The sequence below is a fragment of the Pan paniscus genome, chromosome 13, assembly GCF_029289425.2.
Source record: "Pan paniscus chromosome 13, NHGRI_mPanPan1-v2.0_pri, whole genome shotgun sequence".
Taxonomy (NCBI): Eukaryota; Metazoa; Chordata; class Mammalia; order Primates; family Hominidae; genus Pan; species Pan paniscus.
This window is the reverse complement of record NC_073262.2, coordinates 48,581,522-48,607,030: the sequence shown is the minus strand read 5'-3', so window position 1 is coordinate 48,607,030 and position 25,509 is coordinate 48,581,522. Positions and strand designations below refer to the sequence as shown.

The following is a 25,509-nucleotide window of genomic DNA, read 5'->3' as shown; positions in this document are numbered from 1 at the left end:
GCGCCCTGCCGAATGACTTTACCTTTTTTGAAAATTGTCCTGTAATACTTCTTACTTCACACAACAACCTTGTCAGTTAAGTATTATGGCCACCATCTTATAGGAAGGAAAACTGCAGCCCAAGGCAATGTCTCACCATAAAGGCTAGATGCTTCCAGCTGGAGAGCCCAGCTCTTGACAACTCAACATCTGCCTCCAAGCTCCTGGATGCAACCCAAATATCTGCCTTTTCATTGGCCCTGTGCCCTTGTTTCGTCTGGGATCATCCTCTTCTTTGCTCTCAAATAAAACTGCTCAAGGTACCTTCCTATATATTATTGTGAGGACTTCAATTCCTGCCCCTCTCCCTCCTAGGACCTTTTCCAGGCAGGGCTGGGGAAGGTTGCATTTCTCCCTTTGCTGGGTCAAACCCCTCTCCTCTCCTGTAGCAACTCTCCTCTTGGCTCTGGGTCAGACCTAGTGTGGAACTCAGCCAACTCCTGGAGTCCTTCGAAGGAACACAGACACGCTCAGGGTGTAGGGTTAAAGGTGGGATGTTCAGCCCAGCACAGAACTAGAAGTAACTTACAACTGAGTAGGAGCTGTGGGTGTCCTACAGACTCACCTGCTGTTTGCTGCCCAGGAGATTTCTCGAGGCTTGGCCCATCTTCAGGCCTGGTGAAAGGCCATCTCCTCAGGCCCCTCTCTCCCTCCACACTCTCCTCCTCATGCTCTTCCTACCCCACCCCTTTTTGGGGGGTCCTCCGCCCACCTCCCTCATCTGTCCCCCACAGGCAGGGCAAAATTGTCATTCCTTTTTCAGATAGAACAAGTCGCCTCTTTGGTTTCTCCCACCCAGCCCATGGGGAGGGTGGATTAGCTTTCAGAACCAATCATGCTCTCTAAGGTCATTTTTTTCCAACAAATGACCTTGTGACTCCATCAGAGGAATGTTTTGCTTCTTTCTATTCTAATCCATTCCAACTTCAACCTGTAGGCCACTTTTCGAACAGAAATTTTCTTATTATTACACAAACACCAAATTCCCTGACAGAAGATCTTACCCCATTAGCATGGAATGTATCTGAGCAACACTGCCACTAGCCTGAAGGTGTATCCCAGTGAGGAAATTCTAGAATTTGCTGCACAGCCAACAGCCTTTGTTAGAATAAGGACACACACATGGCACTCCACCTCGAAAGATGCTCACATTTGTGTGGATGCTTTCTGCTGGCTCAAAAAATTATGGACACACATCTTAAAATGTGAGATCCCTGCTGTGGGACCTCATGGTCTCTCATAAAATTCTTGTGAACAAAACAGAGAAAGATTAGCAGATTGCAGGACATCAAGGAGACATTAGACTAGCTGGGTGTGGCGGTGGGCACCTGTAGTCCAGCTACTTAGGAGGCTGTGTAGGGAAGATCACATGAGCCCTGGAGGTTGAGGCTGCAGTGAGCTACGATCACACCACTGCACTCCAGAATAAGCGACAGAGCAAGACCCTATCTGAAATTTAAAAAAAAAAAAAAAAAGGGATAAAAGTTGGAAAAATCAACATTCTGAAAGAGAATATCTAAGACAGTGAAGGGCGAGAGTCTATCGTGGTGTGCCCCAGGCTCTGTGGGTGGAGTTTAATGATTTTATTACAGTGCATCGTGTCATCCAACCTCCTCACTTAAAGATGGGGAAGCTGGGCTAGGCGTGGTGGCTCATGCCTATAATCCCAGCACTTTGGGAGGCCGAGGCAGGCAGATTACTTGAGGTCAGGAGTTCAAGACCAGCCTGGCCAACATGGTGAGATCCCATCTCTACTAAAAATACAAAAATTAGCTGGGCATAGTAGCATGTGCCTGTAATCCTAGCTACTCGGGAGGCTAAGGCAGGAGAATCGCTGGAACCCAGGAGGCAGAGGTTGCAGTGAGCTGAGATTGTGCCACTGCACTCCAGCCTGGGCGACACAGCGAGACTCCATCTCAAAAAAAAAAAAGATGCGGAAGCTGGGTTTGTGGTCTGTAAGTAGGCTACTGGAGGTTACATAGTGGGTTTGCCTGTTCCTCCATCTGTCCACCCACCTGGGCTCAGTCTGGATGACAGGCTTGGACCACATTAGGACACAGGCTGCTATGGCCGACTCAGAGCATGCAGAGAGCCAACAACGCCCAACTGCCGGGTCAACTCTAACCAGGTGAAATGTGGCCAGGAGAAACGCCAGAGCCTGCCCTTGAGTTTTTAAAAGCTTCAATTCACACAGGCAAAAATGAAAAAGATTGCTGGGTTGGGGCGAGGGAATTATGACTCATTTTCTCTAGTTATTAGTGGACAGTGCCCTGTGGCTTCTGCAGTGAGCAGCAAGTGGCCACATGGCAGGGGCCCCAGCAGAGTGAAGCAGAGCATGTCATCCACACTCTGAGCCTGGACCCTGTCATCCACACACTGAGCCTGGACCCTGGCCTGAGCCACAGAGCTGCACAGGAGGCAGTGTCCAGGTGGGGTCAGAAAAATGGGCAGCTCAACTGCAGGTACACGTAGTGCGACCAGTGCCGCAACTGACAGGTGGACAAACCAGCGCACCTGGAGGAGGCAGGCCCGCCTTGGGCTGGGCCTGTGCACCCTGGAAGGAAGGGGGAATCAGCTGGGAGGGGGAGGGCACCTCAGAGATGCGGGACCACAGCATGGCAGAGGAAAGGCAGACACTGGGAAGCAGACCCTCAGCTCATCTGGGTTACCAGGATAGGCCATTCCAGATGGGGGGTGGTGGAAGATGGGGCTGAAGAGTTGTTCAGGGGCCAGAGCTTGAAGGGGCTGGTTAAGGGATCTGGGCTTGCATGAGAAATGGAGGCTATTGGAGGGTTGAAACACAGGGCAATGAGGCCAGAAAGGAGGTTCAGGAAAACCACCCCGGCAGCCACGGTGCCCTCCAGGGACTGGCCTAGAGGAAGATACCTCAGAGGCTGCAGGCCTGACCAGGCCTGAACTAGGAGGGGCCAGTGCAGAGGGAGAAACCTATGCAGAACTCTCTAAGAGGCCAAATCTGAGGACTCGGGCAGGACATGGCAGCAATCAGGGAGGCTTCAAGCCACAAAACCCCCACAGATGCGATGCCTTTATTTGTTTCATACAAAAACAAGCCAGGAGAGAAATGGGGTTGGACTGCATACTCTCTGCAAAGCCATATCCCACCTTCTCGCTCTGCCATCCTCAGTGAGTGGCTCTTCATCCTCCTGAGTGTGGCCTCAGGGTCATAAGATGGCTGCTGCACCTCCCGCCCTCATTCCAGGCAGAAGGAGGCAAAGGCCTTTTTCTTTTGTTGTTGTTGTTGTTGTTGAGACGGAGTCTTGCTCTGTCTTCTAGGCTGGAGTGCAGTGGTGCGATCTCAGCTCACTGCAACCTCTGCCTCCTGGGTTCAAGCAATTCTCCTGCCTCCGCCTCCCAAGTAGCTGAGATTGCAGGTGCACACCACCACGCCCGGCTAATTTTTGTATTTTTAGTGGAGATGGGGTTTCACCATGTTGGCCAGGCTGGTTTTGAACTCCTGGCCTCAAGTGATCTGCCTGCCTCGGCCTCCCAAAGTGCTGGGATTACAGGCGTGACCCACTGCACCCGGCCCAAAGGCCTTTTTCTTAACAAGGCTTTGATGTTTTCTTTGCGAAGGGATGCCCTCTCCCATCTTATTGGCCAGGACTATGTCATAAGGCCACCCACAGCTGCGAGGAAGGCTGGGAAAATGACTGACTTTAGCGGACTGCATTGGTACCCTGAACAAAACCAGAATTCAGTTGGGCAGGCGGAGGGGATGAGTATTGGGTGTGCACCTAGCAACATCTGCTCCAGGAGGAGGGTGTGGAATGAGTCCAAGGACGGCCCACACTGGACAAGTCAGCTTAGAAGCACTTCAAGTTCAAGGTGCCCACGTGCATGGGGGAAGATGGGCAGCTGGATACCTGGAGGTGAGAACACTGCCCTGAGCCACAGATTCGGGCCCTCAATTCCTAATGAAGGATGGCTTCCCAGGAGCTTCCAGGCCATCTGTGACTCTGATCCATGGAAAGTGCATGTCCTCTAGACCCGGCAGCTTGCAAGTAGGTGGAGATGCACCAGCTTCCGGGAGACAAAAATCTGTCGCCTTAGCTCTGAATGGCATCTGTGTGCCAACCTCGGCCCACCTCCAGCCTATCCTTTCCTTCAAGAAAGAGTTGTGCCCCCTCTCCAGCCACCCCCTGCAGGTCACACGGGGCAGGGACATGAGATAAGCACCCCAGGCTGATTGACAGGGGCCTTTAAGTCTCTGCCCAGCCTGGGATTCAAAGCCTCTTCGTGACAAGCCTGGAGGGTGCTCTCTGCCCCTGTGCACTGGCCGTGGCTGTCTAGGAAAAGAGGAGCATGCCTTTGCCCTTCTCCCTCCAGCGGCCGATGCTCACTGTCATCGGAGGCTGTCAGGAAGGCAGCTTTCTCACCCGTTGTTAATTATCCTTTTTAATTGCGCTAAGAAGGGCCTTTCCTCAGTGATTTGCTCTTCTGCATAATCAGGGTGAGGAGTACCGGTGGCAGCAGCCCGCCTGTGTTCCCGGCCTGTGTTCCACAGCGGCCCCTCTGTGGATCCCCAGGGCCTGAGAGCAGGTGGGCAAGGCCACTGTCCTCAGTTTCCCAGCCTTCTCAGCCCCATCCACCACAGCTGCTTCTTGAGGAGGGAGCTCTTCCCAAGGATGGCACTGAATAGCTCCTTGGCAGGCAGTGCCTGTGAAACCTCCTGCTTCCCTCGTTTTTTTTTTTGTTTTTTTTTTTTGTTTTTTTTTTTGATTTTTGAGACAGAGTCTCGCTCTGTCGCCCAGGCTGGAGTGCAGTGGCGCAATCTCAGCTCACTGAAACCTCTGCCTCCCTGGTTCAAGAGATTCTCGGCTCCTGAGTAGCTGGGATTACAGGCGCCTGCCACCAGGTCCAGCTAATTTTTGTATTTTTAGTAGAGACAGGGTTTCACCTTGTTGGTCAGTCTGGTCCAAACGCCTGACCTCAGGTGATCCCCCGACCTCGGCCTCCCGAAGTGCTAGGATTACAGGCTTGCCTCCGCCTTTTTTTTTTTTTTTTTTTTTTTTTTTTTTTTTTTTTTTGAGATGGAGTCTCACTCTGTTACCCAGGCTGGAGTGCAGTGGCTCGATCTCAGCTCACTGAAACCTCTGCCTCCTGGGTTCAAGCAATACTCCTGCCTCAGCCTCCTGAATAGCTGGGATTGCAGGCGTGCATCACCATGCCAGACTAATTTTTGAGGTTTTTTTGGTTGTTTTTTTCTAAGTAGAGACAGGATTTCACCACGTTGGCCAGGTTGGTCTGGAACTCCTGACCTCAGGTGATCCACCCGCCTCAGCCTCGGAAAGTGCTGGGATTACAGGCATGAGCCACCGCGCCTGGCCAGCTTCCTTCCTCTTAAATGTGGTGGTCACCAGCTACTCCGGTCCTCTTTCCGCCTCCTCTACAAGCTCTCCCAGCACCTTCGCCTCTTCCCGGCCCGTCTCTCTCCTGAGCTCCAGGCCTCCCCAGCTCAACCAACCTGAGGTCCGCTTGCCTGTTCCACTGGCTGCCCCTGCCCGAGGTGGCCTCCCAGGTGCCAGCCCCTCAACCGGGGCACCTACCCTGTGCGAAGCCACGTGGCGGCTCCACTTCTGTCCCTGGAACCTCAAATGCACCACCCAGACGCACCGCTGTGGCCGCGGCTGTTCTGCCTCCCCCAGGCTGTGCACGCATCAGGGGTAGGAACCACATTTTATTATTTTATTTTCTCTTTTTCAGCTTTTCTTTTAGAATTGGGGACACGTGCAAGTTTGTTACCCGGGTGTATTACGTAATGCAGAGGTTTGGGGTATGGTTGATCCCATCGCCCAAGTCGTGAGCGTTGAACCCAATGGGGAGCTTTTCAGCTCTGCCGCCTCCATCCTCTCTAGTCTAGCAGTCCTGAGTCCACTGAGGAATGCATTTTAATCTTCTCTGTAGTTCAGTGCCTGCCTGGGGAACGGCCAGTGAATGAATGGATACGGGAGTGACAGAATCACCATTTGGGACACTGGATCTACAGATGCAGCACATCCCCAGCGCACAAGCCTCCAAACAGCGCAGCCGAGGAGGGGCTCAGCCGTCTACCCTGTCTCCAGCGGAGGAGCTTCTGAGACCAGGAGCGGGGGCCGTCGGGTGAGCATTCCCCTGGAACACGAAGGAGCAAACCTGCACGGCTGCATTCCGCCCTCACGCTGCCCTAGGCCCGCTATAGGCTGGATAAAGTGAACCAAGCAAGGGTCCCAGAAACGTCACACGTGAACTCGCCCATTCACACTCACCCATTCCCATGCACACTGGCCATTCACTCAGCCATTCACACGTGCACACATTCGCACGCACACTCGTGCACACATTCACACACAACCATTCACATACATTTACACACAGACGCACACTCGCACTCATTGACCCATTCACACTAACATTTACACTCACCCTTTCACACATATTCACACTCACACATTCACACCTATTCACATGCACACACGCATTCACATTCTCACCATTCACACTCACACATTCACACACATTCACACTCACATCCACACCTTCACACTCACATTCACACACATTCACACTCACATTCACACACATTCACACTCACACCCACACCTTCACACTCACACATTCACACATTCACACTCACATCCACACCTTCACACTCACACATTCACACACATTCACACTCACACCCACACTTTCACACTCACACATTCACACACATTCATACATCCACACCTTCACACTCACATTCACACACATTCACACACGCATTCACACACATTCATTCACACCCACATCTTCACACTCACACATTCACACACCACACACACATTCACATGCACACTCACACATTCACACACATTCACACTCACACATTCACATGCACACTCACATTCACACACATTCACACTCACACATTCACACACATTCACACTCACACCCACACCTTCACACTCACATATTCACACACATTCACCCTCACCAACACCTTCACCCTCACACCCACACCTTCACACTCATTCACACATTCACACTCACATTCACACCCACACCTTCACACACATTCACACATCGACACACACATTCACACCTATTCTCATGCACACACACTCGCACACACATTCACACCATACGCACATTCACACTCACATTCTCTGACCATTCACACATTCACACTCACACCTTCACACTCACATACACATACATTTACTCACATATGCACACACATTCACACACACATTCACGTTTGCCCATTCACACACATTCACACTCCCACATTTACACACATATTCACACATTTATACTCATACACATTCACCCATTCACTCACACATTTACACTCACACATTCACACACACTCATTCACACACAGTCACACATGTACACTTACAGTCACTAACATTCACACTCACGCATCCACACACATTTACATTCATATTCACTCACACACACACATTCACACATCTCCTCGCAGTTCCCATCTAGGCAAGCTCCCTAGTCTCGGGGCCCTTTCTGGGAGCCACCGTGGAGTGCACATTCCCAGATCTGAGCTCCTAGAACCTATCTCCCCTTCTCCTCAGAAGCCTCACCCCGATTTTCATTCAGGTGTTCATGCCTCCCTCACCCAGTTCAGCCCACCTCCAGCTCCAGATCCTATTTGTCTTAAGCAAATCTGCAAGTGCCACCCCAGGCCACAGCAACTGGCTCAGGGTTCAATGACACACACACACACACACACAAAAATACTTTCCGGGGTGCTTCTCGGAAGGAAGTGTGCTGGCATCAAACTCGGAACTACTCAGCCCCAAGATGAAGCTGCTGCCCAGAGGCCAAGGAGGCCGAGAGCATCTCGGAGGACCTGAGCCACAGCCACCCAGCACCCAGCACGCCAGCCACAGCTGCTGAGCAGAGGGACCCAGTGTTTGGCCACCTCTCATGATGTCCCCGCATGCAGCCTGGTGTTGGGGTGACTGAGGCCAGGAGTATGGGCATTTAAAACCCCAGAGGCATTGCCAAGGGTCTTCAGGCCAGCAAAACTGAGAGAAGCGACACCAACATGATTATCATATCCAATCAAGGACAAGGGCTGAGAGGCCGGGCCAGCAGCAGGGCCAGTGTTGGGGCCACGGTGGAAGACTGGGGAGCTGGAAGGAGGGCGGGGAGCAGGGGGTCGCTCCCTGCACCGGAACGGACAGTTCTGAGAGCCTCTGACGGTGGAGCTGGTGCAGAGCCTGAGGCCTCGGGGCCATTTGCACTGACAGGGTGTGTGTGTGATAATTTTAGCTGCCAAGTCCCATGACTCAAAATCCTGCTCCTGCCAGCAAACGAGTTTGTAACACAGAGTAATAAATAAGTAAACCGATTTTCTAAAGATTTTCATGGGGTTTCAAAAGGGGCCCACACCTTCCAGGAAGCCATAAGAATGCCTCTATGCAGGGCCTGGCCCTCCCTCAGGCACCTGGGGTGCTGCAGCCCACCCCACAGCCCCCACACAAGAGGCGGCCTTCCTAGACCTCACTCTCTCCAGTCCTGGCTCCAAACCGCCACTGTCGCACCCGCCACACGCTGGCTCCGGGAGGCTGGAGGGGAGCCACACAGAGGGCTGCCCAGGGTGGGCCTCTTCCCAAGCTCATGCTTGGCCCTCCCAGGGTGTGGGGTCTGCAAGAGCCCCCAGCCTCAGTTGGGTCCCAGAACCCACAGCCCTGGCCTGCCTGCTCTGAGAGTCAGGAGCCCTGCCCAGGGTCTGGGCCTCCGTGGCCACGTCAGCCCAAATCAAGCCAGACTGCCAAGCCCTCCGGGACATTGCACGTCCAGGTGCCAGGCATGGAGAGCAGCCCGCACCTCTCCCGGCCCCCACCATGGGCCACCTTCACCCCACCTGTTGCTATTTTCTCCATCCCGTCCTGGCCTGGGCCCTCTGCTCTGCCCGGCCCTTCAGCTCACTGGCCTGTTTGTTCACGCTGCCTGGCTCTGAATGCCCCCTGCACTGCCATGAACCTAGTGACACCCCGGCTCCCAGACACACATCTCAGTTCAGACTTTGGGCCGCTGCCCCTCCCCAGCAGGATGGGAACCTCACACCTGGCCTCCCTCCCTCTGGATCCGCAGGCTCCCCAGCCCCGATCCTGGCCCTGCTCCCTCTGGGAAGAAGCTCCCTGCAGGCCCTGACCCTGTGGTACAGAGCAGGGCCGCTCCTTACCCCAGCGGCGAGGGCTGGGGGTAAAGCTGAAAGCTGCCATGGAACATATCTTGGAATCTTATATTGTCATAAAACCTAATCTAAATGCTTTCTCCTGGATAATGTATTTTAGATGAGGTGGGTTTTTTTGTTTTTTTGTTTTGTTTTGTTTTGAATTTTCAGGTTGAAATAAAAGCAAAGACTTCCCATGATGGCACTGTGGCTTCACACCTCACAGAGCCCAGGGCACGTGCACCCAGGCTCAGAAGTGGGCTGGGCTCCAAGCCGGCTCCACCCACAATGCACTATGGACCTTAGGCAGGGGAAATGAGGCTGTCAAGGAGGAGGGGATGAAGGAGGGAGTGAAGGAAGGTAGGAAAGGTGGGAGATCTCCAAGCAGGGGCAACCAGAAAGAGGCTCTGTCCCAACTGCTATGACTTCCACTGCTCCTGGAAGCCATGGATGGCAGAGCCAACACTATCTGCCCCCCACAGGACCAGGCAGGGCCACAGCAATGACAATCCTGCCACCTAAAGCAAAGCCCAGGGGCTTTACCCCAAAATAAAGCTCAGACTCTGACAGTCACCTCACTCACCAGCTTTAACTATTACTAAAGAGAGCCGTGAGCTCCTTCCACCTGGAAGTGCAGGCTGCTCCCTGGGCCCATGGGCACAGTCCCCGCAGCTCCGGAAAGCTGCTGCTCCACTGTTGTGTGTCGCCACTACTCAGACCTGTCCAAGTCTGCCGATGGAACTGAAGCGCCCAGAGCGGGGTCAGCAGGGGTCATGAGATGAGGGACAAGCCAGGCCAGCATGCCTGCCCCCCACCCAGGCCCTTCAGACCCCACCAGACACAAGCATTGCCCTTGGTCTGGGGTCAAGTGCTCAGACCCACAGCCCAGTGCCATCACTCACCTGCCGGTAACTGGACCTCCGTGGGCCTCAGCTTCCTCATCTGTGAAAGGGAGTCCTGGTACCTGAACCACAGGTTCTCTTGCGTATTAAATAAGGTCACTGAGTGTGGTGGCTCATGCCTGTAATCCCAACACTTTGGGAGTCCGAGGCAGGTGGATCACCTGAGGTCAGGAGTTTGCGACCAGCCTGGCCAACATGGTGAAACTCCATCTCTACTAAAAATATAAAATTAGCCGGGTGTGGTGGCTCACGCCTGTAATCCCAGCTACTCAGGAGGCTGAGGCAGGATAATCGATGGAACCCAGGAGCGGGAGGTTGCAGTGAGCCAAGGTCTCGCCATTGCACTCCAGCCTGGGCGACAAGAGCAAGACTCTGTCTCAAAACAATGAAACAAAATAAAATAAAAAGGTCACTTAGGATAGCACTCAGCAGATTTCTCGGACAGAGATGGCTCGTCAAGCCCCTTCACCCAAGCCCCCAGTCCCTGACCTCCAGCTGACCACCCCTAAGAACCCCAGGGGACAGGGGCTGAAGCCCTGTGGTGCACCAGCCCAGGGCAGCGGGCCTTCGGGGGCAGATCATCTCGGTAAGAAAGCCACAGATAACACGGTTCCATCCGCACTCACGGACAAGAAGAGGGAGAACAAATACACACACGTTTTCTGAGAGTTTTTATCATTTTTTTTTGGTTTCATTTTGTTTTGAACACTAAGATTTATTTTCAAACAGCACACAGACCGTCTGCGGGGCAGAGCCAGGCTAGGCTGGTGTCTGGGCCCCACCCACAGCAGCTGCCAGGAAAAGAGGACCCTTGCCCGGGTGGCGCGGCCGAAGCTTCAGGCAAGCATGGTGGCTCGGCAGCCCCCAGCCCCGCCCTGCGGCCAGGCACACATGCGGGCACAGGCAGGGGCGCCAGAAACTCAACTAGGGGACACAGCAGCTTCAGAAACACTGGTGAATTCCGCCGGACTTGCCGGGACGCGGCTCTTTGGAAAACGACCTAATCTTTGGGAGAACGCCCCTCTGCCTGGGGGTCTCCTCTTGATTTCCCTTTGCTCTTCAAAAGATTAAAAACGAAAACAAAACAAAAAAAAGAACCACACATTTTTCGGGAGGTGTTCTTCACACGCCCGGAGGCTGCCTGGGCCCCGCCGTCATGGGACCCTCTCAGTGAAGTTCTCGGGGAAGACGCCGCGGCACTTCTCCAGCTCCTTGTGCTGGTTCCAGTCGCTCTCCTTCACGCCCATGAGCCAGCCTTCATCCTGAGGGGCAGAGCACCGGGTCGCACAGGGATGAGCAAGGGGCTCCACCCCACAGGGCACGCATCCCACTCCAACCTGCTGGGAAGACGGCCCCTCCTCCTGCTGTTGGTGCCTCAGCCTGCCAAGCCCACCTTGAGAACACCTCCTCCAGGCAGCACTCCCTGATGCTGCTGGCTGAGGCTCCTGCCCACAGGCACCACAGGAGCCAGCCTGTCGTCCGCAGGTGGATCTAACCATTCGTGGCTGGTTTTGATGAGTCCCACTGCATGCATGATGTGCACATCAGCCCTTCCAGGATTCCAGGCTTCTCAAACAACCCCAGAAAGTTTTGGGAGTGACAACAAGTTACAAGTTCTAGAGGGATTTGGGGCCATCCCACCAGTCCCTCCAACTTCGACTTGCCCTTTGCTTCAATCCTGACACCCGCAGGGCCTTCTCTGGGAGTGCTGACAGGCCCCTGGCCCCAGGTGGGTCACGGGGAGCCGTATGGCCATCCACTCCTGCCAGTGGCTGGGCCGAGGCTGCCCCTGCAGCTGGGCTGTGCCTGGGGCCTACCTGGGTCTTTGTTATTTCCCTCTGTGTCATTGTCAGCCTGGTCACAGACCCTACTCATGCCCTATCTGAGCCCCCTCCAGCAGCCCCAGGGCAATTCTCACTGTGGGCTCTGGGTAGCAGTCTGCTTGAAATCCTACCCAGCCAGGGCTGGCCCACTAGGAGGTCCATGAAGACCTGGGGGCTTAGGAGAAAGGGCCGAATCAGTGCCAGGCCCACAAGGTCCTCATCACTCGGGCCTCCTGCCCCGGACCTCAGTAAGTACCTGGTACCCCTACATCCCAGCCCAGGACTCCCAGTAGGGTCGGCCTCATCCAAGACCCAGGCAGACCCACTGTCACCCCCAGCCGCTCTGACAACCTATTCACACAGAAGCGTTGATGGCTAAACATGTTCTCTGGAAGCAGGAGGAAGCCAGCCAGGCCCTCTGTGCACAGCCCGAGGTGCTCAGGGGCTGAGCCGTGGAGGAAGCCAGATGCCCACATGGCACCACCGACCCCCGACAAGCAAAGCTGGCTCTACACAGCGGGGAGGCTCCTGCCAAGAGTCCAAGGCCCCCTGGGAGGGGCAACTGACCCAGATCCAGGAGGGTCCCAGACCTAGGAGGGACACACTTAGCACCCACCCAGGCTCAACAGGAGCCCTCACTTCCAGGAGATTAACATGGAGCCACAGCAGGAGGAGAAGGGTCTGGAAGGCATCGTGGGTGAGCCTCAGCCGGGGACACAGCTGGGAAGCCCATGGCCCTGCGTGCACAGGGCAGGGCCCGCCTCGAGGGATGGCACACGGGGCTTCATGAGCCCAACCAGTGCTCCGGCTGGCTGCAGGGTGGGCAGCTTGTGGGCGGGGCAGGAGGGGTCAAGCATCCTGTCCCAGGAGGGAGGCAGGCCTCAGGCACAGCCGCCAGGAGAGGAGAAGGGGAGAGACAGAGGCAGAGCTGAGAGCGCCTGAGCAAAGGGGGACGTGGGGAGAAGAAAGCAGAGGCTACAGGAAGAAGGGGGTATGGGGACAGGGAGAGAGAGAGGCCTAACAGGAGAGGGGCCCAGGGAAGGGAGAGGAGAGGGAGAGAGGAAAAAGCCCAACGTGGAGGGCGGGGAGGAGCAGTTGGCGCGGGAGCCCTGGTGCTCGCAGGCCTCTGCTGCCCCCTGCTGGCCTGTCTCCGCCACGGCGGTGCCAGCCGCAGCCAGGATGCCTGTGGTCCCCCTGCGCTCTGGCGGCCCTATCCAGCCCTCACCTGCTCTTCAGGGTTCTGGAAGGGGATCACCAGCACCACATCACCAGCCTTGAGCTGCAGCTCGTCTGTGTCAGTGGCCGTGTAGTCGTGCTGGGCCTGTACCTGCAGAGGATGCGGATGGCAAGTCAGATCTTCCGTCCCACCTCCAGCCCTGCACAGAGCACGGGCCTTGCATGTGGGAGGTGCAGGTGGCAGTATGGAGACCAGGAGTGCTCAAAAGCAGCAGGACAGTATGGGGCTCAGATGCCACCTTGCTGGCTGGGAGTGACCTAGTAGCGCCTGCACAACTTTGGGCAAACCACAGAGTCTCCTGAGGCTCAGGGTTCTCATCTGCCCACCAGGGCACCGAGGGACTGCAGCAGTCAGAGGCTGTGGGCTCACCTTGAACATGAAACCTGGGGGCAGGTCCAAGCGCCCGGCCCCACTGCCGCCCTCCACGGTGCCATTCACAGTTGCTGGGAAGGTCTCCACCACGACAGCAGGAAGAGAGCTCTGGTGGCAGAGGTACGGGTCAGCTGAGCAGGGAGGTGGTCCAGGGACAGCCAGGGCCACCGAGGAGAAGAGGGGCGGGGAGGGGAGAAAGGTGTCTGCGCCTGGTGCCAGACCGGCCCGCCTCCAGCTTCCTCAACAGGAGCCAGGCCTGGACCAGCACCAGCAGGGGCCACAGGGGAGCCCCGGACAGGCAGGCGGGCAGCAGGGAGGAAAAGGCAGGGCTTTGTCCCTGCTGTCTTACGGAGGCTGCTTCACTTGCCGCCGTCTCCCCTGGCTCCTGGGCTCCAGCCGCAGGTTGGGTCCCACCCGCCACCTCCGAGGCCTCTGCTGGCTGCAACATAAATGCCGGCTTGGGGTCAGACACAGGACAGGACACAACACAGGAAACAGGCCACAGGAGGGCAGCACCCAAGCGACAGGGCCGAGGGCATCGCCTGGCTGGCAGCAGGGTCTAGAGATGCCCAGTGCCTCGAAGAGTCCAGGGAGCCTCTGCTGGACAAGCTGGGCCCTGGGCTGGGGAAGCAGCTGAAGAGTAGGCGCTGGCAGGCCCAGGGATGTGAGTGACATGCTGTGAAGAAGCCCAGTGCAAGCCCCAGAGTGCCACCCCCAACCCCGCCTCACAGGCCCTGCTCTCTCGGCACCAAGACCTCGCCCAGCCACAGCCACCGCCCGCCCAACCTGCTTGACCCGGCAGGTGGCAGGATCTTGCTGCACCTATAGATAGTCCATGGCAGGGGACAGCAACACACATCTGTCCCAGCCTGAGCACAACCCAGCGCAGGTGGTGCGGTGCAGCCTGTGCGCAGCCCAAATCCAAGAAGGGTGTGGCACAGAATGGGCACCGCAGCACGGGCACCGCAGCACGGGCACCACGGCAGGCCCTGCAGGAACCCCAGAGCTGGGCTGACCTGGGCCGACACTCAGACTTGGCCACTTCTGAGTGCTGGAACCAAGTTACTCAACCCTCCTAGCCCCCATCTCCTCATCTGTAAAAGGAGGAAGTGTCTGGCTGGCAAGGTGATGATGAAGATTAAATGAGAAGATTCTGGAAAGTGCCTGGCATAAACCAGTAGGTGCTCTAAATGCTCCTCCTCCTGCGCTGGGAGGCTGGGCTGGGGTGGGCGAGCAGGAGGGGCTGATGCGCCCAGCTGCGCTCACTCACCCCTGGCAGCCTTGGTGACAAGCCCGTGCTGGGGCAGCCTAGCTCAGGACCCTGTCCTCACCCTCACATCCATGGTGGCCTGGTCCCTCCTGCAACCCCTCCTCGGGGCTCTCCTTCCATGCTGCACCCCTAGAGACTGGGGACAAGCCAGACAGGGGCTGGAGGTGGGCACTTACTTGGGCAGGCCCCGGCTCGGCCGTCTGGCTGGGCCAGGACACAGCAAAGGTGCCCTCGGCAGCGCTGGGCTCCCCGGAAGGCAGGCTGCCGGCTGGACTCTCTGTGGGCTGGTAACAGGCCACGAGGAGAGAACAGGGAGGGGGCGGGGAGGCCGGGGTGGAAAGGCAATGGGCAGGATCACAAGACAAGAGAAAATGTCACCAGCGGCTGGGGTTGGTGGGGGCAGGGTGGGTACCAGCAGAGCCCGGCCAGCCACCCGCCTCCCACATCCTCTCTCCTACCACTGTCAAAGGGACAGGCAGGTGTGACTGTGCTGCCCAAGCTCAGCACCTACCGAAATCCACTTGTCAAAATGGCCCTACCAGCTTGCACCAGGCTGGCTCTTTCTGGCTTCCTCCAGAGGGAAATCCTGCGGTGGAGCCTCCAGAGCTCCCAGGAGCCTGGGCTGCCAGCGCATGCCCCAAGGGCGCCTGCACACCCGCCTGCCCCTCCCAGCATCTCTGCCTGTATCAGGGGGTCTCAGGGACAGAGCCCAGGAGACCCTGTTGGAATTCTGGCTCTACCATGACCAGTTCTTGGGCAAGTACTGAGCCTTCCCTGAGCCTCTGTGTCCTGAGCTATCAGGTGACAGTGACACGGTGCTGTGTGAGATGGCCTTGCACCTGCCTGCAGGCCCTGCTCTCAGAAGGCACTCAGCCACACCCTGTCTTCCCTGACTCTCTCAAACCATCCATTCCTCCCCTCTCCCCTTCCTCCCAAACAGCTCCCCACTGCCAAAAAGCTCAGAGAAGGCAAGAACCTTCTACCCTGAGGCCCTCCTGCCCCACACCCTGAGGACACTCGTCCATCCTGGGTGACCGGCCCACTTCTGCCTGGAGGCAAACACTCACAGGCTGTGAAAACAGGACCAGATCTCAGGGGACCCCTGTCTCAAGCTAAACCGAAGATCCCCTTTTCCAAGGGCGTGCCAGAGGGAGAAGCAGCAGAATGGCTGGAAGCGGGGTAGCTTCACCAGCTCCCTGTGCGTGAGCACGTGCCTGTGTGTCCTGCGTGTGGGGGGTGTGTGGGGTGCATGCACCTGTGAACAGGCTAGGAGCAGGCCAAGGCATGTGGGCCTGGACACATATGGAAGAGTGGCTCCCCCAGGGGCTGGACAAAGAGCAGACGTGCAGCTTACCTCCCAGAGGCCCCATGGAATTGACTGAGCGCAGCAGTGAGGGCGAGAAGGACAGTTAGCACAGAGGTTAGAGACAGGGCGGCAAGCAGTCCCCAGGGACCCGACCCCCGCTCGCCCCAGGCCATCCAGCCCAGCAGGCACAGGAGTGGCTCGGAGCCAGGTAGACTCCAAGATTTGCAGGTGGCCGAGCTCCCGACACCTCTCAGGGAGCTTCAAGACCCCAAGCCAGGATGCTTCTGCCCCAAGCGACGAGCACAAAGTTGCCAGGAAGTGTTCAGCAACCCCCTACCGAGAGTTCTCCCAGCTGATCAGGGGCTGCTTCCTGCCCTACAACCAGGAGGTGATAAGGGCTGAAGGCTGAGGTGCCAGGGGAAGGGCAGTGACCCAGGCCTAGCTGGGGTCACGTGGCCAATAGGCAACATGAGCCCAGGGTTGGGCACCTGGAAGCTGGTGGGCCCATGGGCAGTGGTGGGCACAACCAACCTGACCAGAGGGCGTGGGTGCCTTCACAGGGCTCGTCACGGGCGGGAGGGGGTCAAAGTCCAGGTCCAGCAGACTGGCCTGCTCCGAGAAAGGCCCCGGGGCCTCAAACTTGGCAGCAGCAGCAGAGGAGGAAGCAGTTAGTGTTAAGCTGGGAGCCCTCACCCCAGGCAGACACTGCAGGCACAGGCACACGCGTGGACACACACACATACACACACCACGCATGCACAGAGCAAGCGCACATACACGCACACATGCTGGCACACAGCCCAGGCACCAACTCATCCACCTCACACACGGGAGCACTGCCCAAAGCCACGCGCCCCGGCACAGGCTCCCGCCCACACCAGGAGGACGACCCCAGTGCCCTCCTCAAACTCCCAGTCATAGGTCTGCCCGTGGCCGCCACCCCGCAGGGCCAGCACCAGGCCCCAGCTCTCTTCTGCCACCATCCACAGACTGGTGGGCCCCTCCCCACCGATGCCCGAACCTCCTCTCCGCTCCCTGCCCCAAGAGTTCTGCTGATCTTGCTACCCCCCGGTGGCGAGAGTAACACCATGCCACAGCCACCCTCAGTGCTCCCGACTGGGAAAGTTCCAAAGGCAGAGACTTCACACTGGCTTTTCCTCCACCCCAGACAGGCAGGTCACTCTCTGGCGACACCACCAGCCGTCAGCTCCAGGGATGGAGAAAGAGTGGAGCCAGCCACAAAGCCCAACAGGCCAAGCTTCAAAGTGGGGGTCTTCAACATTCGGGGGCTTCAGAACCACCCGGGGCACTTGGGTTAAAACTGCAGGCCCCTGACCCCTCCCAGCAGCCCCTCGCCAAGATCTCCTTCCAGTGAGCCCAGGAATAGGCATGTGACAGGCATGGCCCCAGGGATGGGACACGGTGGCCCTGGCCACACAGGGACAAGCCTCCCCATAAGCTGGGCCAGACTAGCATGGGAGGAAGGGGCTTCCTTAGAGCCCCCGGCACAGGCGGGGACAATGACTCCGGTGAGCCCTGGGGCAGCACCCATGCCCAGGGCACAAGCTGCCTTCGGAGGAGCAGGGACTGGCTCGGCTACGGTCTCCATCTTGTACCTGGGGCTTCCCTTTGGGGGCCAGAGAGAACTTTGCCCAGGTTTAAAAGGAGAGGGACGTGGCCGGGGTGCTCCCCTCCGGGGCCCTCAGGCAGTGCTGGAAGAACTCCAGCCCCGCAGCCCAGGCCAGCGGCTTCCCAGCTCTACACACTCTTGACAGGCACCGGACACTGACAGGGGCGCCCTCCCACCCGGCCTCCACCATGAAGGATGTGAGACCTGGGGCTGTGGGCCGGGCTCCCCAGAGGCACCTCCATAGCTGAGCCGAGGGCCCATTGGGAGAGACCCAAGGTCCTCAGTCCTAAGAGGACCCAGCTGTCCTGCAGCTCAGGGGACAAGGCGTGGAGCAGTCCACATAGCCAAGCCGAGGTGTCAGACAGCTCAGGCCAAGTGGACTCACTTCCTAGAACCAGGGGCCCTAGGCCCCAAGCCCTGCCCTGGGCCAATCCCAGCAGCTGACTTTCCTTTAGGTCCAGCCCTGTCTGGGGAACCCAGGGCGGGGAGGTCACTGCTCTGCCCCATAACCGGCCGTCTCTGAAGGAGCCCTGAGGACGCCGGTGCACAGCCTCGAGGTGCCTCCCACCAGCGGGCAGCCAGCATCTCTCCCCAGTGGCCCCCACCCTGCCCCAGCAACACCCCTCCCTCCTGTCTCAGAAAAGTCAGCCAACCCAGGCAGCAATATCCGTCATGTGCTGAGGGGAGGGTCATCCGCCAGAGAGCTGACCATCCCTTCGCTGTCCTGCCCCGGCAGGTGGCACCTCGCCATGCAGGCCCGGGACTGTCCCTCCATGCAGGGACACAGGCTACTCACCACCCCACAGCCGGGAAGCCCGTGGGCACCCATGTCATGGACAAAGGCAAGCCCACCCCTGCCCCATGCCCCACCCAAAGGTCATGGCTCCCCGACCCCAGACCAGACCGGGAAGACCAGTTGCCTGGAGATGGCACACGCGGTGGCCAGGGAGGCAGGTATGGTATGGAGGGATAGGCGCGCTCAGAGCCTGGGTGCGGGTGGTCTCTGCACCACCTCCTGGCCTGGCACACCTTGTTCTGGCGTGGGCCCGTGGCACAGGCCCTGGGTTCCTTTCCTCACCTGTTAAATGGGGGCATGATGTCCTCCCAGAGGGTGATTGAAAACCAAACAATGGGGTATAGGAAGTGGCTGGCACCATTCTCTGCTCAGTATTTGCCAGTGTCCATGCCATCCCGTCTCCCTCGCCTGCACACACACTGGGCATCACCAGGGCGGAGGCATGCTCGAGCCAGGGAGGCCAGCAGCAAGCAGCCCTGGAGGTCCTCAGCCCTGCCCCCACACTGCTCTTCCTACATCGCCCTCTGCCACTATCCCACAGAGAGGGGCTCCCGCGCCTGCCAGGCCCCTGAACTAGGGCGTCACCCACCCAGACACCTGCAGCCTCAGTTCCTTAGTTCTAGTCCTAGTCTTTGCATAGGGGCTTGAGGCCCACCATCCCCAACCCTTCCTAGCAGCGACCACTGTTCGCAGTTCCCAGCGGCCACTCCCCACACTCACACCCTCCAACCTATCCCCACTAGGCGTCTGAGCTGTGTGAAGGTGTTTGCTGAAGGCCACCACAGCCTGGACTGGATAGCCTTCCCTACAGGCGAGGCTCCGTGTGGGAAGGGTCCTGGCCTACCCACAGGAGGAAGGCTGAGGCCTTGAGGGCTGGACTTGAGGAGGCAGTCAGCTCTTGGGGAGTGCGGGGCAGGCCGGCCACCTCTGGGCAAATCTGACAACATGTCAGCCCACTCCAGCACTGGCAAGATGCGCTTCCAGCACAGGTACTCCAGCCCGACCTCCACCATGAAGGACGTGAGACCTGGGGCTGTGGGCCGGGCTCCCCAGAGGCACCTCCACGGCTGAGCCAAGAGCCCACTGGGAGAGACCCAAGACCCTCTGCGTGGCTCCTTGCTGAGCCAAGGGCCCGTCGGGAGAGACCCAAGCCCCCCGGGTGGCTCCCTGCTGTATCTGGGCATTCCACGCCTCTTAGGGAGTGTGCACACAGCAGTTCTGCCCTGCAGCCTGGCCGCTGCCCCCGCCCTCGAGGGGCTGACAGCAGCTGTGGGAGCTGAAGTCCAGGTGCTTCAGCCATTCCAGGACCTTCCCACTCTCCCTGGCCCCGGAAGCCTTCCCTGACGGCCACAGGTCCTCCACACTCCCCGATCCCCTCTGCCATAGCACCCACTGCAACGCGAGGGCGCTGCTGACATAACTGCTGCGCCGGGAGGGGCGGCACCTTTCCCCTCTGTGGCCCTGCATCTGGCCTTAGTACATGCTCAGAGATGGGTGATGGAGGATGATGGAGGATGATGGATGGAGGGAAGGAAGGGTGAGAGAGGGAAACTGACACTCTCTCTGGCCAGATTCCTGGCTCTTGAGACAGAAGCATAGAGGATGAAGGCCATGCACGCCCTGAGAGGGCAGGAAGAGAGGAGAGCTGGGCCGCGGCGGCCGCGGCTGACCTGGGAGGGGGTGGTCACGCTGATCTCAGGGACAAACGTGTCCTCAAACAGGCTGAGGATCTGCTCCTGCTTGACTTCCTTGGACGGGGTGTGTTTGGGAGGCGGAGGGACTGGTGGGCCTTTCCGGAGCTGTGGGTCGGCGGCGGGTGAGGGGCCGCGCGAGAAGGCACAGCAGAGCGCGGGGTTTGGGGGAGACAGACAGAGACAAAGCCACGGTTAGTCACACCTCAGGCCACAGTCCCACCCAGGCCACTGAGCAGGACACAGCAAATGAAGAGTCACTGCCCTCCCAGCCCCCCAACATAGACACCAAGACCCCAGGCCACCCCCGAGAGGGACAGTGAGGCAGGCGGTCCAGAAACGCTGTGTGGAGAGAGAAGAGATAGAGAAGTGAGGGGAGAGGAGGAAGGAGAGCGAAGAAGAGAGAGGCCCCAGGCTGCCCACTGGCCAACTGTGGGAGGGGCTGGCTCCCACTGGCCTGGTGAGAAGACTGGGGAAGCAAACAGTCGTTGAGAGACAGCCGGGCCCCAGCCTCCCCCTGCCCACCTCTCCCTTCCCGCAGGCCCCTCTCTCCACCTCCCAGGGCACAGGGCTGCCCACAGGGAGCCCAGCTCAGACGAGTGTATCCCAGAGGAAGCCAGCGTGGCACCAGGATGGGGCAGAGGCCACACCCCTGCCCACCAGGTGGGGGACCTCAGGCAGGTCACACACCCATGATGCTGGGCTTTCTCATGCATCAGGTGATGACAGCGCCTGCTTCACAGGGGTGTTGTGGGGACTCAGTGAACGAATACACAGAAGGCACTGGCACCATGTCCAGGCCGGGGGAAGTGCTGTTTGGGACAGGCTCCCACCATGTCCTTAGCCCTGCTATCCTAGTCAGCAGCAGAGCAGGGCGGCAGCAGAAAACGGGGAGCTGCAGGAGCCCCGGCTATGAGAACACCCCCACCTGGCCAGCCAGCACCTAGGGCCCTGCAGACACCTGGAGGGCCCACTGGGGGCAGGCGGGGTGGAGACAAGGACAGTCCAGAAGCCCAGGACCTGCCCCCTTAGCCACCCCACACCCTCCTCTGAGCCCTTCCTCTCTCTGTCCCTTTAAAGGTCCTGCATGGCCACCTGGCTTGGGCTCCTCCCTCAGGCCCCTTTAAGAGAGAGAGGCCAGGAAGAGGGACAGGCAGCCCACTCTGGAGATCTGGATGCTCTGTGGGCTGAGGGCCCAGAGCCTCTGCTAGGGAGGAAAAGAAGATGGAGAAAGAGTCAAGCAGACAAAAGACCAGGGAGAGGGAAGGGGAGGGCGCTGCAGTGGGGGTGGGGGCTGGGGAGGAGCGAGCAAGTCACAGATGCCTCCTGGAAGCATGCCAGGCTGGGTGGGGGGAAAGAGACCCAGGTCCAGGCCCAACCCCCACTGGGCAAAGCATCGGGTCCATAGCTGCCCAGGCCAGAAAGGGGACAGAGGAGTGGGAGGATGGGGGACAACAGCGAAGCTGGAGGAGAAGGAGGGAGGGCAGGGGACCTGCTACCAAGACATCACTCCTACCTGAGATGGGGACTTGGGGAGGGTGGCCCCGGGCGTGGCCCCGCCGGCCGGCTCTGGCTCGTGGTTGACTCTGATCTCGGGGGTGGCGGCAGGGGAGCCATCTGGAGGTGAAGGGCTCTTGTTCCCTTTTGCAGGCGCGTTGTCACTGTGGGGGAGGACAAGAAAGGGAGCCCAGTGTTGGGGGGCCAAGGCACAGGAGACGGAGGGGCAAATGTATTGACGTCTGTGTGAAGAGGTGTGTGCATATGGAGGTGTGAAACTGTGTGTGTGTGTGTGTGTGTGTATGTGAGAGAGAGCAGGAGGGTGGGGGGGGCCAAGGGACCTGGGCTTGGGGGGCTGGAAGTGGGAAGCCTGCCTCAGAAACAGGAACAGCACAAGGTGGGACTCCAGGCTGGAGGTCTATGGTCCCCAGGAGTGCAGGCAGGTCCCTTGGAACCATCTGTCGCAGAGACCAGACCAACCACCCCACAGGCTCCATGGGGTCCACCAGGGCCCATGCTGACAGCCCAAGATCCACAGCAGGAGAAAGCCAGACATCCTAGAGGCACAGTGAGTCTCCCACACCACACGCAGCAGCCCCTCTGTTCTGGGGGCTGCTCCCCAGCCTGCTGCCCTCCCTGCCTGTCCATCACAGCACCCTGGTACATGTCTCTAGACCTTGGCTCTCCTGTCCTCTCGGCTGCTGGAGGCCACAAGCAGGGCCTGGACAAACTAAGAGAGGCGTCCTCATCACAGAGGAGTGGGCAGCTGGCGATGGAGGGGACAGGTCCTGAGCCATGGCGTTCAGTGCCAGAACCCAAGGCGGAGGTGGTGTGATGCTGTGCACCCCAGGCACAGGGGCGAAGGTGCAGGGAGAAAATTCTCTACCAGAACCTGCACAGAGACGCCTAGAAAAGTGCTGCCCAATACGGTTGCCACTAGCCACAGGCGGCAATGCAAACTCAAAGCAATGAAATTTACGTGTAATTCAAATGAAAAGTTCCGCTGCCCGGTCACACTGGCCAGTTTCAAGTGCTCAATAGCCCCATGGGGTAACTGGCTCCTGTGCTGGACAGTGCAGATCTAGAAGCATCCAGCAGGAACCAGTGACCGAGTCACCTGAGGGCAAACAGTGGAACAGCGTAAGAGATGTCGCTGACACCATCTTTCCTTCTGGAATTTGTGTTTTATGGGAATGTATTCTCCTTAAAGAATATATGTATAAGTATATGGTATACACATAGAATTGTTTAAAAAACAAAAAACCCCACCGTGCTGCAGTGTCACCTCCCTGGCCCTCCCCAGGCCTCCTTCCCAGCCACGTCCTCCATTGCTAAGTGCGCTGGTGGCCCGGGCACCACCAGGGCTAGACAAGTGTGGGGCGCCCAGAGGAACGTGCTAAATGCAGCCAGATGCTCAGAGGCCAGCCCGCCCCGCGCCGCCTCCGCCTTCCCACCCAACACGCACACGACAGCCCTGCCGGGCAGCACTGCACACAGAGCCAGATTACGGGTTAGTGGCACCTGGGAGCAGGGCGCAAGGCGCATGCACAGGGCCGGCCAGGGCGCGGGCCTCTGCGCCCCTCCGCAGCACTCACTGCCGGTACCTGTTCTTCTTTCTGCGCAGCCGCGAAAACAGTTTACTTTTCTTTCTGTGGGGACGGACGGGAGGTGGAGGCCTTCATTCTGGAGAAAGGCCAGGTGCAGAACTGGCCTGTCCCCTTCCCTCTTTGCCAACCCTTCTGCTCAGAGGACACAGGGGCAAAAGCCTCTCCTAAGTGCCAGAGGCCTTGCAGAGGGCCTGGGCGTGCTATCCCGGGGTGCCCTGACTGGCCCCTGCTGTGGCCAGGTGCCCGGGGTGATGCTAACAGGGCCTGGTGAGGGGCAGGAGGCTCGGGGCAGTGGAGAGTCACCCTGCCTGTGGTCCCAGTCCCCAGGAGCTCCAGGTGTGCCCAGAGTGCCAGAAAAGGCCCCCAGGCGAGCACAGAGTGCACAAGAGGCCTCTCTGCTGGAAGGGAGACTCCTGGGCCTCTACTGCCCCTCTCTCTTCCCTCCACCTCCTTCCTGAGGGGAGCCATGGTTCTGGCCAGGACGGCCCCACTTACCCTCTGCTGATCCATCCCAGTGTTCCCACCTGTGCCTACAGGCCAGGCAGCTGTCCCTCCCTGCCCGACCTTGAATTCACCTTTTGGCCTTTATTCCACAACCCCCACCCCCCTACCCACCCCCCCAACCACCACCGCAACGCCACCGTCCTAACCTCCCCACTCCCAGCCTCAGGTCACCATGGCCCCTCTCTCAGCCACAACTATTTTATGTTGAGGGAAGGAGGGGGCAATCACCACCACCCGATACCCTCATCATCCCAGGCAATACCCCAAGAAGCAGACAGTCGCCCTGTTTTACAGAGTCCATCGGTGTTCTCTGCGTTCTGCTGTGATATGCGTGTGGGTATGCACACACTTACACCTGTCACACGCAGTCCCCCTCACACACACACATGCACACATGGCCAGAAGGGAGGGGAAGTCCCAGGCTCGCTGCTTCCTCTGATCCACAGCCAGGAAAGCAAGGCATTTCCCTCCTCCCTCATGGTTTCCCCTCAGGAAACAGAGGCCTCCTTGCAGCTGGGATTCCCGGAGGGGCTGAGGCTGAGAACAGGAAGAGGATGCTCGTGTGGTTGAGCAGAATGCTGCCATCCAGGGACATGAGCTTTTCCAGGAGCAGGAGAGGGAAGGGCGGTGCTATCTCCCTGCTCTGAGAGGACTGCACACCCCGGAGTCTTTCAGTCCTGTTCACACCCCCCAGTCCCCAAAGCTGAGCAGGCTGCCCACCCCAACCCTGGATGCTCGTGCTCCACAATGAGGGGGTCAGCCGGCTCAGGGACCCGCGGACTCCCCAGAGTGCTCCTTCCTCGACGAACACAGCCAGAGGGGCAGGGACATTCGAGACAGAGACCTGCCCTCACCTGCCTCCCTGAGCACAGAGAGGCCAAGGCAGGAAGGTCCCTAGACCCCCAAGGCCAAACCCATGGGGGACCAGGGAGGGCACCAACAGGGTCACAGGAAGGAGCCCTGCTCCTGCCGTGCACACAGTCAGGGGCACCAGGGCTCTCCCCGCACGCACCTGGGCTGGGCCTTGACCGTGAAGGTGTTGCTCCCGTGTTGCTTCTCCAGGCCGACCAGCACATCATTGAGGTTCTGGTTGAGCTGCAGGAGAGACAGTGAAGAGGTGGGGGGCCTCCAGGGCCACCAAAGGGCCCCACCTTCCCCAAACACCTCTGCTTCTCCCCACCACCCCCAGCCCCTGCCAGGAACAAGCTCCTCTTTCCCCATCTGTGAGAGCAAGGAACTAGCACACCAAACCCCGAAAAACCAAGGGGGCAACAAAACGGGGCAAGTGGGCTACATCACTAATGCCTGCTGTCTCTGGAAGCCATCTTTCCCCCTCCTACTTATAGGGATATCCTAAAATGCCACATAGAGCTTGCACTGTTTTTACATTTTTCTCTTAAAACTTGTTTTGGCAGACCATTAATCTTAATTGTTAAGGTCATTTTGCCAAGATGCTTTCAGACCACACTACAACTGCCAGATATTTCACTGAATGCACAGGCACGAGAGGAGGTTTATTCCTCACACATGGTGATTCTCATTACTGAGAATATTCCTCTCTTTGACTTGGCCACTAGGGAGCTCAGAGCCGAATTTTCATCCTATTTATAAACAACTATGTTCTGTGGCATATATTTTTACAGACTAATTTTAT

At 58.2% G+C, this 25,509-nt stretch overlaps 1 protein-coding gene across 19 annotated transcripts in view; it reads right to left on the bottom strand.

Annotated features, from left to right (window-relative positions):
* Positions 1–10,780: 10,780 nt before the first annotated feature.
* The window catches only part of BIN1 (bridging integrator 1), a 59,534-nt gene continuing 44,805 nt past the window's right edge, over positions 10,781–25,509 (bottom strand). For 3 of the 19 annotated variants that reach the window (XM_008953626.5, XM_003828275.7, XM_055108570.3), the window contains 10 exons: positions 24,868–24,950; positions 21,764–21,908; positions 20,227–20,355; positions 16,662–16,769; positions 16,179–16,202; positions 15,001–15,108; positions 13,904–13,993; positions 13,552–13,662; positions 13,171–13,272; positions 10,781–11,384 (listed from right to left, as the gene is read on the bottom strand). In XM_008953626.5, coding sequence (XP_008951874.3) covers positions 11,277–11,384; positions 13,171–13,272; positions 13,552–13,662; positions 13,904–13,993; positions 15,001–15,108; positions 16,179–16,202; positions 16,662–16,769; positions 20,227–20,355; positions 21,764–21,908; positions 24,868–24,950 — 1,008 coding nt within the window. In that variant the 3' untranslated portion in view covers positions 10,781–11,276. The remainder of the gene's footprint in view (positions 11,385–13,170; positions 13,273–13,551; positions 13,663–13,903; positions 13,994–15,000; positions 15,109–16,178; positions 16,203–16,661; positions 16,770–20,226; positions 20,356–21,763; positions 21,909–24,867; positions 24,951–25,509) is intronic. The other 16 variants (XM_003828268.7, XM_003828274.6, XM_063595185.1 and 13 more) reach the window with 9 other exon arrangements.